This window comes from Enhydra lutris, unplaced genomic scaffold, assembly GCF_002288905.1.
Source record: "Enhydra lutris kenyoni isolate GAN:26980312 unplaced genomic scaffold, ASM228890v2 scaffoldscaffold50, whole genome shotgun sequence".
NCBI classification, from domain to species: Eukaryota; Metazoa; Chordata; class Mammalia; order Carnivora; family Mustelidae; genus Enhydra; species Enhydra lutris.
The window spans coordinates 15,310,454-15,328,360 of NW_019154134.1; the positions used below are offsets into that span (position 1 = coordinate 15,310,454).

Below are 17,907 nucleotides of genomic sequence, written 5' to 3' on the forward strand. Positions count from 1 at the left end.
GGCTCTCTGCTCAGCAGGGAGCCTGCTTCCCTCTCTCCCTCTCTGCCTGCCTCTCTACCTACTTGTGATCTATCTCTGTCAAATAAATAAATAAAATTAAAAAAAAAAAACTTTCTCTAGCCCAAATGGAGTAGTTTCAACCTTCTTTTGAGCTCCAACAGAGCTTATTATTGGTATCATTTATTTTTAATTAATGTCTCACTTTTTTGCTACCTCTCAAGTCTGGAAGCTATATTTACATTTGGTATAACTTTTCAACTGCATGTTTTATCTCCCTAACTAAACTATTTGCTTTTTTTTAAGGCAAAAGTTTAATGTTTCATAAATCTTTTTATCAGTTATAACTATAGAAAGTGTTTCATATGTAGTATGAGCACCAAATAAAAGTTGGTAGATCTAAAGAAATGAGAGAGTAAAAGTTATCTGCATTAGAAATAAGAACTTCCATACTGGACTATTAGTGTTTTCTTAAATACAGCACATGTGAGGACTGCCCCAACTAATTTATGCTGTAACACTGGGTGAAACACAAACTCTCTTGGTGTATTTCCTCAGCTGGAAAAATGAAAGGATTGGTGTAAATTAGTGGTTTTAAAACAGCACTCTGGGAAGCCCTAAGGGTTCCAGGGAAGTGCCCTCAAGGGACTGCCCCAGACAACAAAGGGAGACCTATAGGGCTTAGATTCCTGCACTTAGCAATCAGCTGTGCTTTTATTAATGTATGTAGTACTTTTTCTACCTAACATTTCATTTGAGAAAAAGGTCTTGCTGCTTTAAAAAAAACTGCTGAAGGACTTGGAGTCAAGATGGTGGACAAGTAGCAAGCTGAGACTACTTCAGGTAGCGGGAGATCAGCTAGATAGCTTATCTAAAGATTGCAAACACCTACAAATCCAAGGGGAGATCGAAGAGAAGAAGAACAGCAACTCTAGAAACAGAAAATCAACCACTTTCTGAAAGGTAGGACTGGCGGAAAAGTGAATCCAAAGCGACGGGAAGATAGACCGCGGGGGGAGGGGCCGGCTCCCGGCAAGCGGTGGAGCAACGGAGCACAAAATCGGGACTTTTAAAAGTCTGTTCCGCTGAGGGACATCGCTCCAGAGGCTTAAGCGGGGTGAAGTCCACGCAGGGTCAGCGTGGCCTCAGGTCCCGCAGGGTCACAGAAGGATCGGGGGTGTCTGAGTGTCGCAGAGCTTACAGGTATTAGAACGGGGAAGCCGGCTACAGAGACAGAGCCGAGGAGTGAGCTCTAAGCTCGGGGTTACCTTGAACCGGTCGCAGGCTCGGTCAGCTCGGAGCGCGGCCGGAGACCAGGGTGACGGGAGTAATTGGGCGCTGTTCTCTGAGGGCGCACTGAGGAGTGGGGCCCCGGGCTCTCGACTCCTCTGGGCCGGAGACCGGGAGGCCGCCATCTTCATTCCCGCCCTCCGGAACTCTACGGAAAGCGCTCAGGGAACAAAAGCTCCTGAAAGCAAACCCGAGCGGATTACTCAGCCAGGCCCCTGGTAAGGGCGGTGCAACTCCGCCTGGGGCAAAGACACTTGAGAATCACTACAACAGGCCCCTCCCCCAGAAGATCAACAAGAAGCCCAGCCAGGACCAAGTTCACCTACCAAGGAGTGCAGTTTCAATACCAAGGAGAGCAGTGGAATTCCAAAGGAGGAGAAAGCAAAGCACGGAACTCATGGCTTTCTCCCCATGATTCTTTAGCCTTGCAGTTAATTTAATTTTTTTTTTCTTTTTCAATTTATTTTTCTTCTTCTGCTAAATTTTTTTAACTTTTACCCTTTTCTTTTTTAACGTTTTTTTAACTAGTTTATCTAATATATATATATTTTTCTTTTCCTTTTTATATTTTTTCTTTTTTTGTTTTCTTTTTTTTTTTATTTGTTTCTTTCTTTTTTTTTTTTTTTCTTCTTTCTGAACCTCTTTTTATCCCCTTTCTCACCCCTCACAATTTGGGATCTCTTCTGATTTGGCTAAAGCATATTTTCCTGGGGTTGTTGCCACCCTTTTAGTATTTTACTTGCTCCTTCATATACTCTTATCTGGACAAAATGACAAGGCGGAAAATTTCACCACAAAAAAAAGAACAAGAGGCAGTACCAAAGGCTAGGGACCTAATCAATACAGACATTGGTAATATGTCAGATCCAGAGTTCAGAATGACGATTCTCAAGGTTCTAGCCGGGCTCGAAAAAGGCATGGAAGATATTAGAGAAACCCTCTCGGGAGATATAAAAGCCCTTTCTGGAGAAATAAAAGAACTAAAATCTAACCAAGTTGAAATCAAAAAAGCTATTAATGAGGTGCAATCAAAAATGGAGGCTCTCACTGCTAAGATAAATGAGGCAGAAGAAAGAATTAGCGATATAGAAGACCAAATGACAGAGAATAAAGAAGCTGAGCAAAAGAGGGACAAACAGCTACTGGACCACGAGGGGAGAATTCGAGAGATAAGTGACACCGTAAGACGAAACAACATTAGAATAATTGGGATTCCAGAAGAAGAGGAAACAGAGAGGGGAGCAGAAGGTATATTGGAGAGAATTATTGGAGAGAATTTCCCCAATATGGCAAAGGGAACAAGCATCAAAATCCAGGAGGTTCAGAGAACCCCCCTCAAAATCAATAAGAATAAGTCCACACCCCGTCACCTAGTAGTAAACTTTACAAGTCTTAGTGACAAAGAGAAGATCCTGAAAGCAGCCCGGGAAAAGAAGTCTGTAACGTACAATGGTAAAAATATTAGATTGGCAGCAGACTTATCCACAGAGACCTGGCAGGCCAGAAAGAGCTGGCATGATATATTCAGAGTACTAAACGAGAAAAACATGCAGCCAAGAATACTATATCCAGCTAGGCTATCATTGAAAATAGAAGGAGAGATTAAAAGCTTCCAGGACAAACAAAAACTGAAAGAATTTGCAAACACCAAACCAGCTCTACAGGAAATATTGAAAGGGGTCCTCTAAGCAAAGAGAGACCCTAAAAGTAGTAGATCAGAAAGAAACAGAGACAATATACAATAACAGTCACCTTACAGGCAATACAATGGCACTAAATTCATATCTCTCAATACTTACCCTGAATGTTAATGGGCTAAATGCCCCAATCAAAAGACACAGGGTATCAGAATGGATAAAAAAACAAAACCCATCTATATGTTGCCTACAAGAAACTCATCTTAAACCCGAAGATACCTCCAGATTTAAAGTGAGGGGGTGGAAAAGAATTTACCATGCTAATGGACATCAGAAGAAAGCAGGAGTGGCAATCCTTATATCAGATCAATTACATTTTAAGCCAAAGACTATAATAAGAGATGAGGAAGGACACTATATCATACTCAAAGGGACTGTCCAACAAGAAGATCTAACAATTTTAAATATCTATGCCCCTAACGTGGGAGCAGCCAACTATATAAACCAATTAATAACAAAATCAAAGAAACACATCGACAATAATACAATAATAGTAGGGGACTTTAACACTCCCCTCACTGAAATGGACAGATCATCCAAGCAAAAGATCAACAAGGAAATAGGCCTTAAATGACACACTGGACCACATGGACATCACAGATATATTCAGAACATTTCATCCCAAAGCAACAGAATACACATTCTTCTCTAGTGCACATGGAACATTCTCCAGAATAGATCACATTCTTGGTCCTAAATCAGGTCTCAACCGTTATCAAAAGATTGGAATCATTCCCTGCATATTTTCAGACCACAATGCTCTGAAGCTAGAACTCAATCACAAGAGGAAATTTGGAGAGACCCAAATACATGGAGACTAAACAGCATCCTTCTAAAGAATGAATGGGTCAACCAGGAAATTAAAGAAGAATTGAAAAAATTCATGGAAACAAATGATAATGAAAACACACCGATTCAAAATCTGTGGGACACAACAAAGGCAGTCATGAGAGGAAAATATATAGCGGTACAAGCCTTTCTCAAGAAACAAGAAAGGTCTCAGGTACACAACCTAACGCTACACCTAAAAGAGCTGGAGAAAGAACAAGAAAGAAACCCTAAACCCAGCAGGAGAAGAGAAATCATAAAGATCAGAGCAGAAATCAATGACATAGAAACCAAAAAAACAATAGAACAAATCAGCGAAACTAGGAGCTTGTTCTTTGAAAGAATTAATAAGATTGATAAACCCCTGGCCAGACTTACCAAAAAGAAAAGAGAGAGGACCCAAATAAATAAAATCATGAATGAAAGAGGAGAGATCACAACTAACACCAAAGAAATACAGACAATTATAAGAACATACTCTGAGCAACTCTACGCCAGCAAATTTGACAATCTGGAAGAAATGGATGCATTCCTAGAGACATATAAACTACCACAACTGAACCAGGAAGAAATAGAAAGCCTGAACAGACCCATAACCAGTAAGGAGATTGAAACAGTCATCAAAAATCTCCAAACAAACAAAAGCCCAGGGCCAGATGGCTTCCCGGGGGAATTCTACCAAACATTTAAAGAAGAACTAATTCCTATTCTCCTGAAACTGTTCCAAAAAATAGAAATGGAAGGAAAACTTCCAAACTCATTTTATGAGGCCAGCATCACCTCGATCCCAAAACCAGACAAGGATCCCATCAAAAAAGAGAACTACAGACCAATATCCTTGATGAACACAGATGCAAAAATTCTCACCAAAATACTAGCCAATAGGATTCAACAGTACATTAAAAGGATTATTCACCACGACCAAGTGGGATTTATTCCAGGGCTGCAAGGTGGGTTCAACATCCGCAAATCAATCAATGTGATACAACACATTAATAAAAGAAAGAACAAGAACCATATGATACTCTCCATAGATGCTGAAAAAGCATTTGACAAAGTACAGCATCCCTTCCTGATCAAAACTCTTCAAAGTGTAGGGATAGAGGGCACATACCTCAATATTATCAAAGCCATCTACGAAAAACCCACCGCAAATATCATTCTCAATGGAGAAAAACTGAAAGCTTTTCCGCTAAGGTCAGGAACACGGCAGGGATGTCCGTTATCACCACTGCTATTCAACATAGTACTAGAAGTCCTAGCTTCAGCAATCAGACAACAAAAGGAAATTAAAGGCATCCAAATCGGCAAAGAAGAAATCAAACTATCACTCTTCGCAGATGATATGATACTATATGTGGAAAACCCAAAAGACTCCACTCCAAAACTGCTAGAACTTGTACAGGCATTCAGTAAAGTGTCAGGATATAAAATCAATGCACAGAAATCAGTTGCATTTCTCTACACCAACAACAAGACAGAAGAAAGAGAAATTAAGGAGTCAATCCCATTGACAATTGCACCCAAAACTATAAGATACCTAGGAATAAACCTAACCAAAGAGAATAAGAATCTATACACAGAAAACTATAAAGTACTCATGAAAGAAATTGAGGAAGACACAAAGAAATGGAAAAATGTTCCATGCTCCTGGATTGGAAGAATAAATATTGTGAAAATGTCTATGCTACCTAAAGCAATCTACACATTTAATGCAATTCCTATCAAAGTACCATCCATTTTTTTCAAAGAAATGGAACAAATAATCCTAAAATTTATATGGAACCAGAAAAGACCTCGAATAGCCAAAGCAATATTGAAAAAGAAAGCCAAAGTCGGTGGCATCACAATTCCGGACTTCAAGCTCTATTACAAAGCTGTCATCATCAAGACAGCATGGTACTGGCACAAAAACAGACACATAGATCAATGGAACAGAATAGAGAGCCCAGAAATAGACCCTCAACTCTATGGTCAACTCATCTTCGACAAAGCAGGAAAAAATGTCCAATGGAAAAAAAGACAGCCTCTTCAATAAATGGTGTTGGGAAAATTGGACAGCCACATGCAGAAAAATGAAAGTGGATCATTTCCTTACACCACACACGAAAATAGACTCAAAATGGTTGAAGGACCTCAATGTGAGAAAGGAATCCATCAAAATCCTTGAGGAGAACACAGGCAGCAATCTCTTCGGCCTCAGCCGCAGCAACATCTTCCTAGGAACATCGCCAAAGGCAAGGGAAGCAAGGGTAAAAATGAACTATTGGGATTTTATCAAGATCAAAAGCTTTTGCACAGTAAAGGAAACAGTTAACAAAACCAAAAGACAACTGACAGAATGGGAGAAGATATTTGCAAATGACATATCAGATAAAGGGCTAGTGTCCAAAATCTATAAAGAACTTAGCAAACTCAACACCCAAAGAACAAATAATCCAATCAAGAAATGGGCAGAGGACATGAACAGACATTTTTGCAAAGAAGACATCCAGATGGCCAACAGACACATGAAAAAGTGCTCCACATCACTCGGCATCAGGGAAATACAAATCAAAACCACAATGAGATATCACCTCACACCAGTCAGAATGGCTAAAATTAGCAAGTCAGGAAATGACAGATGCTGGCGAGGATGCGGAGAAAGGGGAACCCTCCTACACTGTTGGTGGGAATGCAAGCTGGTGCAACCACTCTGGAAAACAGCATGGAGGTTCCTCAAAATGTTGAAAATAGAACTACCCTATGATCCAGCAATTGCACTGCTGGGTATTTACCCTAAAGATACAAACGTAGTGATCCGAAGGGGCACGTGCACCCTAATGTTTATAGCAGCAATGTCTACAATAGCCAAACTATGGAAAGAACCTAGATGTCCATCAACAGACGAATGGATAAAGAAGATGTGGTATATATACACAATGGAATACTATGCAGCCATCAAAAGAAATGAAATCTTGCCATTTGCGACGACGTGGATGGAACTAGAGGGTATCATGCTTAGCGAAATAAGTCAATCGGAGAAAGACAACTATCATATGATCTCTCTGATATGAGGGAGAGGAGATGCAACATGGTGGGTTAAGGGGGTAGGAGAAGAGTAAATGAAACAAGATGGGATTGGGAGGGAGACAAACCATCAGTGACTCTTAATCTCACAAAACAAACTGAGGGTTGATGGGGGGAGGGGGTTTGGGAGGGGGGGTGGGATTATGGACATTGGGGAGGGTATGTGCTATGGTGAGTGCTGTGAAGTGTGTAAACCTGGCGATTCACAGACCTGTACCCTTGGGGATAAAAATATATGTTTATAAAAAATAAAATTAAAAAAAAAACTGCTGAAAATCTCTGGTCTGGATAATCTCTAAGGTCCCTTTGAATCTAAATCTCTATGATTCTGTCTAGGGAAATTAATGTTAAGTACCACATGCTTGAAAAGAAAGATAAAACATAATCAGAGCTGCTCTAACTTATAGGTGAAGTTGGCAAGCACCTACACTAAATGAACTAAAGAATGCAAAAAAAAAACAAAAAAGCAATCCTTAGTCACTTCACATTATTTTGCCATTGTCTGCTTTACTTTAAGGATATAAGTCCCTAAATTAAGTGCAAATACTGACAGGAATAACATAATATGCCATTAACACAGTCTAATACCTGAACATGAATTATTCTACCAGGAAGAGTAACAATGTGATCACAAACTGAGCATGGTCTTACAGAAAAGAGGGCATGTGTAAGAAGTTTCAGTAAGAGAGAACTGTAAGAAGTGAGGTAATGAGTACTGCCCAGAAAGAGAGAGCACTAAAGTCATATCTTGCTAACCTGTGCGCAGAAGGATGTTGAAAGATCCCAGACAAGAAGTTCAGGTTGCTGGGGGAAAACAGAGTCAGTAGCTTGGTAAGTAAATAAAATCTCTAATTTCAAATATGGAAAGACTCTGGGAAAAAAATCCAGAAATTTTAAGTGTTAGGTACTCTGTAAGATGTTTGTACACCTTTTCTCACTTATTCTTATTAGCTCTCTGAAGTAAGTACTACTATCATCTCTACTTTGCAGGTGAGAAATACAGACTAAGCAAAGTTAAGCAACCAATTCTTCAATTGACTTTGGAGTTTAGATTATTAGGGAGTATATTATTATCCCTTTATCCTCTGAGGGTTGTTTCTGACTTTATTTATTCTTTCACTGAGGATGTTCTGAGTGCCTACCAAATGTAAGTACTATTCTAGGTGGTGGGGATACAGTAGTAAACAAAACCAACTCTGGCTCTATGATGGAGCTTATATTCTGGTGGGAGGACCTAGATACGAGGGATTCATTCATTAGATAAATGATCAATCTGGCAATGTTAAGTGTTAAGAAAAAAAAAAGCAGTTTAAGAGGACAGAAACTAATCAGAAGTGAGAGAATTACATACTGCTTACGACGGTCAGGGACATCCTCTCTAATAAAGTGGTATTTGTACAGAAACCTGAACAAAATGAAGGAGCAGGTCAGACAGGTATCTTGTGAAAGAGCAGATCAGACAGTGGGAATGGCAACAAAGGCAATGAGGTATGAGCACACATACAGTATTTGAGAAAGCGCAAGGAGCTAGTGGAGCTAGAGTGAAGAAGGGGGAAAATTATTACGAAATTAGAAAAGTGCTGGAGGGTAGATGATGGAGAGCCAGAAATCTGCACATGCCTAGCAAGAGCCCTGCTCTCCCTCACTTCCTTCTGCACCTCCACTCACCTCTACACAGTGTGCCTCAGGCCATCAGGATGAAAACCATCATGCCCCCTTTCCCTGACATGCCAATCCCTACAAGAAGCCCAAGACCCATCCCCTGGATTCAATTCCCCCTATGGTTATGTGCATCATGTTTTCTGATTCCATCCCCTAACTCTCCCCTTTCACCATTTAAAACACTTCCCTTGTGCCTTCTCAAACTCACGCTCAGCCTCATTTGTGAATGTTCACTTCATCTTGCTCAAACACCTGGGTCTCTCTAAATGACACTCTTTCTTCCCTGCAATCCTCTGGAATGGTGGATCCTCTGTTTTCTTTCCTATATGTCTCCTATTGGACCAGGAGGGAGGGGAAGTGTCCATGGGAGTCACTGCCATTTCTAAACAATTCTCACTCTCTCCTTCCTCTAAAACAAACAACAACAAAAACCACAAAAACCCCTGCCAGCTTCCAATCTCATGCCATCACCAGCTCCCTCTGCTATTGCAGTTACTAATAAGCCATAGGCACTTTCCTCATTCATTCAAGATTTAACAGCTGGATCACTGTCATTCTCTGCAATACTATTCCTGAAATAATTGTTGATTTCACTATCTTAAGTCACCAGTTCTTAAAATGTATGTGTGTGTGTTCTGGGTCCCTTTAGAAATCTAGTGGGGATGAAGCCTAGGGACTACTTCTAAGAATAATATTTTAAATATAGAAAAAATATATAGGATTATAAAGAAAACTGTTGTACTGAAATACCATTATCAAAGTATTTTTAAAAATGCAATATAAGAATGCATGTGGCTTTTTCCAACACTTTAAATAAAAAGATCTGCAGTGGAGCTAATAACTATTATAATTTTACAATGGTGATTAACATAAATAATATTTTGAAGAACCTGCAAAACTGTAAAATGACATGAAAATATCTATAATTTCTATTGGAGTCAGCTATTACCTTATTGGTTTGTTATCTATATTCATACTTGAAGGAACTGTTAAATTTCGTTAAGAATTAGTAAAGATAGGGGCGCCTGGGTGGCTCAGTGGGTTAAAGCCTCTGTCTTCAGCCCAGGTCACAATCCCAGGGTCCTGGGATCCAGCCTGCTTCCTCCTCTCTCTCTGCCTGCCTCTCTGCCTGCTTGTGATCTCTGTCTGCCATATAAATAAATAAAATCTTAAAAAAAAAAAAAAAATAGTAAATATAAAGATGTCATTTATCTCCATTCCAGTTCACAAATCCCCTGAATTTCATTCACACACCCCAGGTTAAGGACTACAGACATAGATGGTTCCTTCAACTCCTGCCCTCTCAATCCCTTGACCTGCTCTCCATCAAATATCTTGTCATTCATTTTATCTTAAGCCCATATCCATAGTCAAACCCTAGAGTTCAGTATTTTCAATGCTTGCAACCCTGTCAAAATCTCAATTTCAAGTATCCCATTCTTCTAAGACTATCCCTCTAGTATCCCAACTCTAAGAGCTAGTTCTTTTACACCCACTAAGACCTCAGGATTCTACCATCTTTTCATTATACTCCACCTACTTCATGTCCTCACTCCCTCCTAATCCATCTTCAGTTCCACCTTCAATTCCCTTGCTCTTTTCTTCCTTCACAGAATTTATTTGATAAACCACAACTCTGATCAAACCAGTTTTGATTCTCTGGGCCTGCAACCTTGCAGCTTCATTTAAACCGAGAAAAACACATCGAGATGCTGACTAGTCTCACTTTAAATTCATAACCATAATCTCAACAATGTCCTTAATGCTTCACAGCAATTTTACTACATTTCTCTAATACATTCAGTATCCTGTTCTCCTGGATAAATATTCCATAATTTCTTGTCTCCTCTTAATCCCTAATGACTCATCTTGCCATCTTCCATTCCAATAAACATCATATAACCTCCTGCAAACTCCTACAACCCAAATATCTGCCCACCTGCACCTCAGGATCATATAATCGTTTTTATTTCCTCTTTTATGAATGAACTTGAGAAATTTTCCTTTTCTCTACATAATCATTCCCTCTTTATCAAATAAAACAAAACCTCGTCTGATTCCACTCTGCCTATAGCAACTGATCATTTACTTTTTCAAAAAAGTCTTTAAAATAATTATCTATGTCCTCTTTTCTCCCATTGCTTTTCAAACCTACTCCAATCAGGTTTTTGCCTATATTCCATATGCCACCATGACTTCAGCACTGCTTGTCAAGGACACCAACAACCTCCTCATTGATAAATCCAATGGCCAGTTTTCAGTCCTCTTATTTTGACTTGGCAGCATTTTTCTCTTGAAATAAATGCTTCCTTTTCTTAGCTTCTAGGATATTTGTCTGGTTTTCCTTTAACTGTCTTACCTCATTATCCTTTGCTATCTCTTCATCATCTTTCTGACCTCCCTAACCTCCTGGAGTGCCCAAAGGCTCAGTTCCTTAAGCCTCTTTTTTTTTTTTTTTCCGAATCTCTTCTTTATTCTCTCTATATTCCCTCACCCCAAGCAATTTCATATAATCTCCTGGCTTTAAATGTCATCTATATATTAATGATTCCCAATTTTATAACTCCATGATTCATATCCCTCTCCTGAATTTCAGACTTGCATATCCAATATGTTATACAACATATCAAGTTTAACAAGTCCAACTGAATTTAAGATATACACTGACCCATAGTACGGTCCTCCTCCAGGTTTTCCATCTCAGTTAATACCTGAGTCTTTCTTATCTCAACTCATGGCTGCTTTCTTCTAGTTGTCCAGGCCTCAAGCTTGGAGTCATCATTGATTTGATCCTGTGTCTTCTAAAATCTACCATCTGGCCGCAGTTCTCTTTCCAACCTCACCTTCCATTACACTCCCTTTCTTTCATGAGTTCCAGCCAGGGCAGTCTTCTTGCTGTCTCCCAAACACTCTTAGCTCACATCTTCATACTTAAAGATTTCCACCTGGAAATCCTTTCCTTCAGATGTCAGCTTACCTTCCTCATTTTCCTTAGGTCTTCACTCAGTATTTTTTCCTTCTTAGAACTTATCATTATCCAACGTACTGTGATTTTTATTTATTTATCTGATTGTGTATATCCTCCACGAGAATGCAAGCTTTGTGATGACAAGAATTTCTCTTTTGTTCAGTGTTGTACTCCTAGCACCTAGATCAGTGCCTATTATATGATCGGTACTTATAAAAATATTTGGTGAATGGAAGAGTGAATAAGGGAAAATGTAGAAAGGCAACTGTGGACATAACTAAGAAATAAAAACAAAATGTAAAGAAAAGAACAATTAAAAAGGAAAATCTCTTGAAAATTAGAAGTATGACTGCTTGTAATTTTTAAATCAGTTGAAGGAAAAGAAAGCAAAATTGGAGAGATCTCATAGAACTTAGAAAAAAACAGAAAAAGAAGGAAAAAGAGAAAGACAAGAGAAGTAAAGAACCAATTACAAAAAGGCAGGGGTAGGGAACAGGAAGAGAAATTAAGGAAATAATTTATTGAATTTCTCTAAGCTGAAGGTGTGTCTTTAAATTGAAAGCAACCATTAAATATCAAATAAGGATAAGGAAGGAGGATCCACAGCTTAGGACATTATTATAAACTTCTTAAAATAGAAAGGATAAAGAGAAGATCATATCACTTTCATTGAGGAAAAATCTTAGGAAAGAAAAAGAAAAGAACAAGAAGCAGACTGCTTCCCAAAATTCTCCCAAAATTAATCAGTGATAATTTTTTTAAAGATCCTTAAATCATTCCCTAAGACATAAAATCGTACTTATAAATTTGATGCCCCATATTTCCCTTTCCCAATTCCACCATCCATCGTTCTGAAGGAAAATGATTTTTTTAAATATTTTATTTATTTATTTGACAGAGACAGAGACAGCGAGAGAGGGAATACAAGTAGGGGAGTGGGAGAGGGAGAAGCAAAAGCAGGCTTCCTGCTGAGTGGGGAGCCTGATGTGGGGCTCGATCCAGGACCCTGGGATCATGACCTGAGCCACCCAGGTGTCCCTGATTTTTGAAACCAGAATTCCACATCCAGCTAAATTATTAACCAAATATGAGGGCAACATAAAGTAACTTTCAAATAGGTAAGGATTCAGAAATTTTACTTCTCAGACACATTTTCTGGCATAATTACTTGAAGATATTCTCCAATAAAACCAGGATGTAAACTCAGAAAGAGGAAGATGCAGAACTAACCACGAAAAAAGAATCCTAATATGAGAGATGTACAATAGCTCAAGAAATTAACCAACAGACTGGAAGAAAAAAAGAAGAAAAGAATGGAATATATTCCAAGCAACAGATACAAAGACTAAGGAAATGGATAAAACTGATCATTTGGTTTAAAAAAAATTGATTTTTTTTCACAATAAGACAAAATAACAGTAATTAGAAACTCCAGAAATACAAAACCTGGATAAGAAAGCCATGGTTAAATATAAAGCAAACTAAAATGTGACAGTATTTTGAATAATAGACAAACAGTAATATTAGGAAGTCTTCTTTGAATGCGGCAAGGGTTGAAATACTGAAACAATGGGTGAGAAAATAGAATTAGAAAACACTAATTATCTCTACATTTACATTATTTACAACTAGAAACAGAATTGGTTAAAAGGGCCTTTGAAGGGTACCTGGCTGGCTCAATTGGTAGAGTCAATTGAGCTTGATCTCAGGATTGTGAGTTCAAGCCCCACATCAGGTGTGGAGCCTACTTAAGAAGGGGGGGGCACTTCGAAAAGTGGGATTTTTAGAAAAAGTGTTTACATTTTACATTTGATTAAAAATGAAACATAAAACAAAATAAGAATAGATGCAGGAGTTACTAAGTGTGGTGGGCAAAGGTGTGATGAGGAACAGAGTATTTACATAGTCTCAAAGTATCTGCTCACAAATTCATTATTAGTTGCCAAGGAGAAAACAGTAACTTCAGTGGGCAAACCTGGCAGACCATATCTTAAGTAGCCAAAGGTAGTCAACATGGGCCATGCAGTTTCAATAGGAAGCAAAGTAAAACAAAAAGGTGTTAAAAAATAGAGGGAAAGAGAGCAAGAGTCAGAACGTCTTAATAAAGGAGAAAAAATAGGGGCACCTGGGTGGCTCAGTGGGTTAAGCCTCTGCCTTCAGCTCAAGTTATAATCTCAGGGTCCTGGGATCAAGCCCCACATCGGGCTCTCTGCTCAGCAGGAAGCCTGCTTCCCCCTCTCTCTCTGACTGCCTCTCTGCCTGCTTGTGATCTCTCTCTCTGTCAAATAAATAAATAAAATCTTTAAAAAAAAATAAATAAAGGATAAAGAATAGATGGGTGACACTCCGCTATCCCCTTAGATGTAGAAGAGTATCCAAATTTAGATGGCAGTGCTGATGACTGGGAACAGTATTTTTCTATCATATTTAATAGCAAGTGTCATTTTAATATACGAGAAGTTTCAATACAGATTTATTTTGGATTATTCTTTGCTTTTTTTAAAAGATTTTATTTATTTATTTGACAGACAGAGATCACAAGTAGGCAGAGAGGCAGGCGGAGAGGGGTGTGGGAAGCAGGCTCCCTGCCGAGCAGAAAGCCCGATGCGGGGCTCTATCCCGTGACCTGGTACCATGACCGAAGCCGAAGGCAGAGACCCCAACCCACTGAGCCACCCAGGCACCCCTATTTTGGATTATTCTTATTCCAAAAAAATCTGTTTTATATATAAAGCCCAACACCATTTACAGAGAAACTAGCAATCAATGTATTCAATTTATTCTACAAATAATATATGGTTCTAAAAATTATTCTTTGAAGAGTTAATGCAAACACTTTGATAGGGCTATCAAAAGCAAAGACAGCAGAAATAACAAAAAAATTTAGACTATTATCTTCCTTTCTTAACCCAACTCTGTATATTCTTAATGGGAGGAAAGACATTTACATTGTGAATTTATTTCCCCATCAGAAACTAAAAATTATAACATCTACTTACCAACCCAATACAGTTGCTTAAAGCCACTTTAGTTGTACTACGTTGATCTTGCAAGTATCCTGTGTAATGACAGTTGTCTAAAAAATCATGTTTCCACTGGGGTCCATCTTTCCCCCAATATTCTACTGTAAAATGTTTGGACACGAAATCTGTGTTGAGAGTCAAGTTTAGGTGAAAGTGCTTGCCATAGGCTGAAAGTTTAAAAAATAACTTAGATACTGCCTGCTGTGGATCGATAGGGTCCATACTCCGTCTTCTCCTGGAGTGTTTATCATTTTTCACAGTAAAGCTGAGAAAAGCTCCATTTTGATCAACCCTTATTGGAATAGTTAGCTGGTAGTGTTCTAGATAAGTCAGGAATTCCTCTTTGTAATCACAAGGCAGAGAATCCAGAAAAAACACATGGAAGAAAAGAAAATTTAACAGAACGAAGAAGTAGCAGTATAAACAACAAAAACTATATCAGCATCATTATATGTGAGATATGAATAAAAACTGTTATATTAAACAAAATGAAGCTTAAAATCTAATGATGAATTAAGTTCCAATTGTTCCTCAAAATAGGATTATTTTAAAATTAGTTTGAAAGACTATTTTTTGTTTTTACATTTATTTCTTACTGGATTCTAAAAGCTAAATTCTTATAGGAAACAGGAATATTTTATAGTGAAATAAAAAACAGTGAAAAGTACACATATTTAAAATAATAGATAAAATAGATAAAATGTTTTTTAAAGTTATCCAAAGGAGTTAATATTGAATTTCTACAGCCTTGTAGAAATATTTTTTAAATTGTCAGTTGGAATGGAAAATACAGAAGCCATTTCAGAAAGCAGTCTGGCAGTTCCTCAGAAGGTTGAACATGGAACTACCATCGGACCCAGCAATTCCACTCCTAGGTATTTACCTGAGAAAACACATATCCACACAAAAAGTTGTACATGACTGTTCATAGCAGCATTATTCATAATAGCCAAAATGGAGAAATAATCTGAATGTTTATCAACTGATGAATGAATAAATAAAATGTGGTATATTCACACAATGGAATATTATTCAACACAGAACTGATACATGTATGACATAAATGAAACTTCATAATAACTGCCTTCATTATTAAAGCTCATTATCTAACATTCTAAAAACATTATGCAACGTGAAAGGAGTCAATCACAAAAGACCACATAGGATGTGATTCGTTTTGTGGGAAATATTCAGAATAGGAAAATCTCAAGACATAAGTAGATTAAGGCTGTTTAGGGCTGGGGTGGAGAGTGGTTTGGAGAGAATTTGGGAGTAATTGTTAATGGGCACAGGGTTTCTTTAGGGGTGTTGAAATGTTCTAAAATTGATTGTGGTGATGGTTGCATAACTCTGCAAATATACTACAAACCATTGAATGGTGCACTTTATATAAGTAAATCATATCATATATTTATTGTATCTCAATAAAGCTGTTTAAAAAATCTTAGATTGACAAAAAATTTAAAGTATTATTACACATATTTTCCTCATTTATGTATACTTAATGGTTCCAATCTACCTTCTTAACCACATCTTCCTTTAGTGAGGTTTACCACTAAGGGAAACCAAATGTCTGTCCATTGCCTCACTGTCTATACATGGAGTTCACCCACAAATATAAACTCTCATGAGAGTATGACCAAATAGAAATAAATTAAAAGGCAGTATTTATTTCATCTCTTATAAGTAAGAGTTCATACTAAATGCTACAGCTTTATTAATAAACTTTGAGAGCCACATTGTATACATACAGACTTCTAGACATATACATCAACATAGAAAGGCTTGAAAGTTTGGCTCATCCACACCAAAAAATTATTGGTTACCAAACATTCATGGGAGAGCAATCAAAAAAAGACATTTTAATAAATCTATAAAGATTGGCCATGTCCTTGGAAAACAAATGTCATTCACTCCATGGATCTCTGTTAAGATCTTTTCTATAATATAAAGTTCAATTCTATATGGCGTCTGGTTTCAATTCTGCGGTGGCTCAGTCTGTTAAGCTTCTGCCTTCGGCTCAGGTCATGATCCCGGAGTCCTGGGATCAAGCCCCCCATGGGGCTTTCTACTCAGTGGGGAACCTGTTTCTCCCTGTCCTCCCAGCTCATTTTCTCTATTGCTATCTCTCTCTCTCTCACTCTCTCTCTCTCAAATAAACAAATGAAATCTTAAAAATAAATAAATAAATAAATAAAGTTCAATTCTATGGATTCAAATTAGGAACCCGTGGATTAGAGTTTGAAAAGTTGTACTTCTTACCTCTCTTACTCTTTTACTCAGATTCTAGTTCTTATATCAGAATTCTTAAGCTTGGAAAGTATTTTTATCACTTAGCCTCCATATTAGAGGGAACTTGTATCAGAATATGTCTAGTTTTTTGCTCTTTTATAGCATAAACCCTTGGATTCCTTTTGAACATGACCTTGCCTGTAACTCTTAGCAATAAATGAGCTTGTTAAAGTTTAGGATTCAAAATAAGAGGTCTGAGTCTATCATCTAAGAAAGATCAGTCAACTGTAAAATACACTAGATGTTAAATACTAGTATAACAAGTTAGACTACTTAGAACCCTCAAGATTTATGAAACTAGCACTCTATTGGTACAGTGGGCCTCCACTTCTATCACTACATATCCCAGAGAAAACATTCACCCAAACTAAATATTCAAAATCTTTTCTCATCAAATTAATAGCAGTATTTTTTGGTCATTTTCACAAGCAGGACTCCTACCTTGAGAACTGTACGAAAGCCTGTGGTCACTATGAAATTCCGATGAAGCCATGATGAGGCTCAAAATCCAGGTCAACGTCTTCCACAAAATTTCCATAATTTAGAAAACTGGATGATTTTTTTGGAGGGCTACCTATGTGCTAGAGAGTCAATACCATACCAAAATCGAAGCATAACAATTTTATTTCTGTAAAATTTCTTGCAAATTAATTATTAGATGTTCCACTGTTCAACAGGTACTTTTTTCCAACATCCCATACTTTCTTCTGTATCTGGATTCATTTTTTCAATCCAAAAGGAAACAAAAGAATGATGGTAAAATTTTCACAAGCAAAGCATTTGACTGACTAGTTACTAAAGTATGGCCATTTTTTAACCTAGAAAAACAAACAAACAAAATTTATGTTAAATGAAAAATATTGATGCATGTTTATCAAAAGACAAAAAATACAGTATGATTTAATATACACTATTACACTATTTTGTTCTATTACACTATTTTGTTCTTTATAGTCTAAAAACATTCACAAGACTAAACAATCAGAAACCTAAATGGTAAGCAGGATAATGCCAGAGCTACTTAATAATCAAAGAAAGAATCTAAAGTGAAATCATAAAAATTATTTTTTTAAGCTTTGAA

The 17,907-nt window shown here is 37.6% G+C and overlaps 1 protein-coding gene across 1 annotated transcript in view; it reads right to left on the reverse strand.

Moving 5' to 3' along the window:
• LOC111156970 (ADAM metallopeptidase with thrombospondin type 1 motif 6) overlaps positions 1–17,638 on the reverse strand; it is a 300,261-nt gene extending 282,623 nt beyond the window's left edge. The window contains exons 1-2 of the mRNA XM_022518156.1: positions 17,268–17,638; positions 14,511–14,875 (exon numbers count right to left, since the gene is read on the reverse strand). Coding sequence (XP_022373864.1) covers positions 14,511–14,875; positions 17,268–17,364 — 462 coding nt within the window. The 5' untranslated portion in view covers positions 17,365–17,638. The remainder of the gene's footprint in view (positions 1–14,510; positions 14,876–17,267) is intronic.
• Between the last annotated feature and the right edge of the window lie 269 nt (positions 17,639–17,907).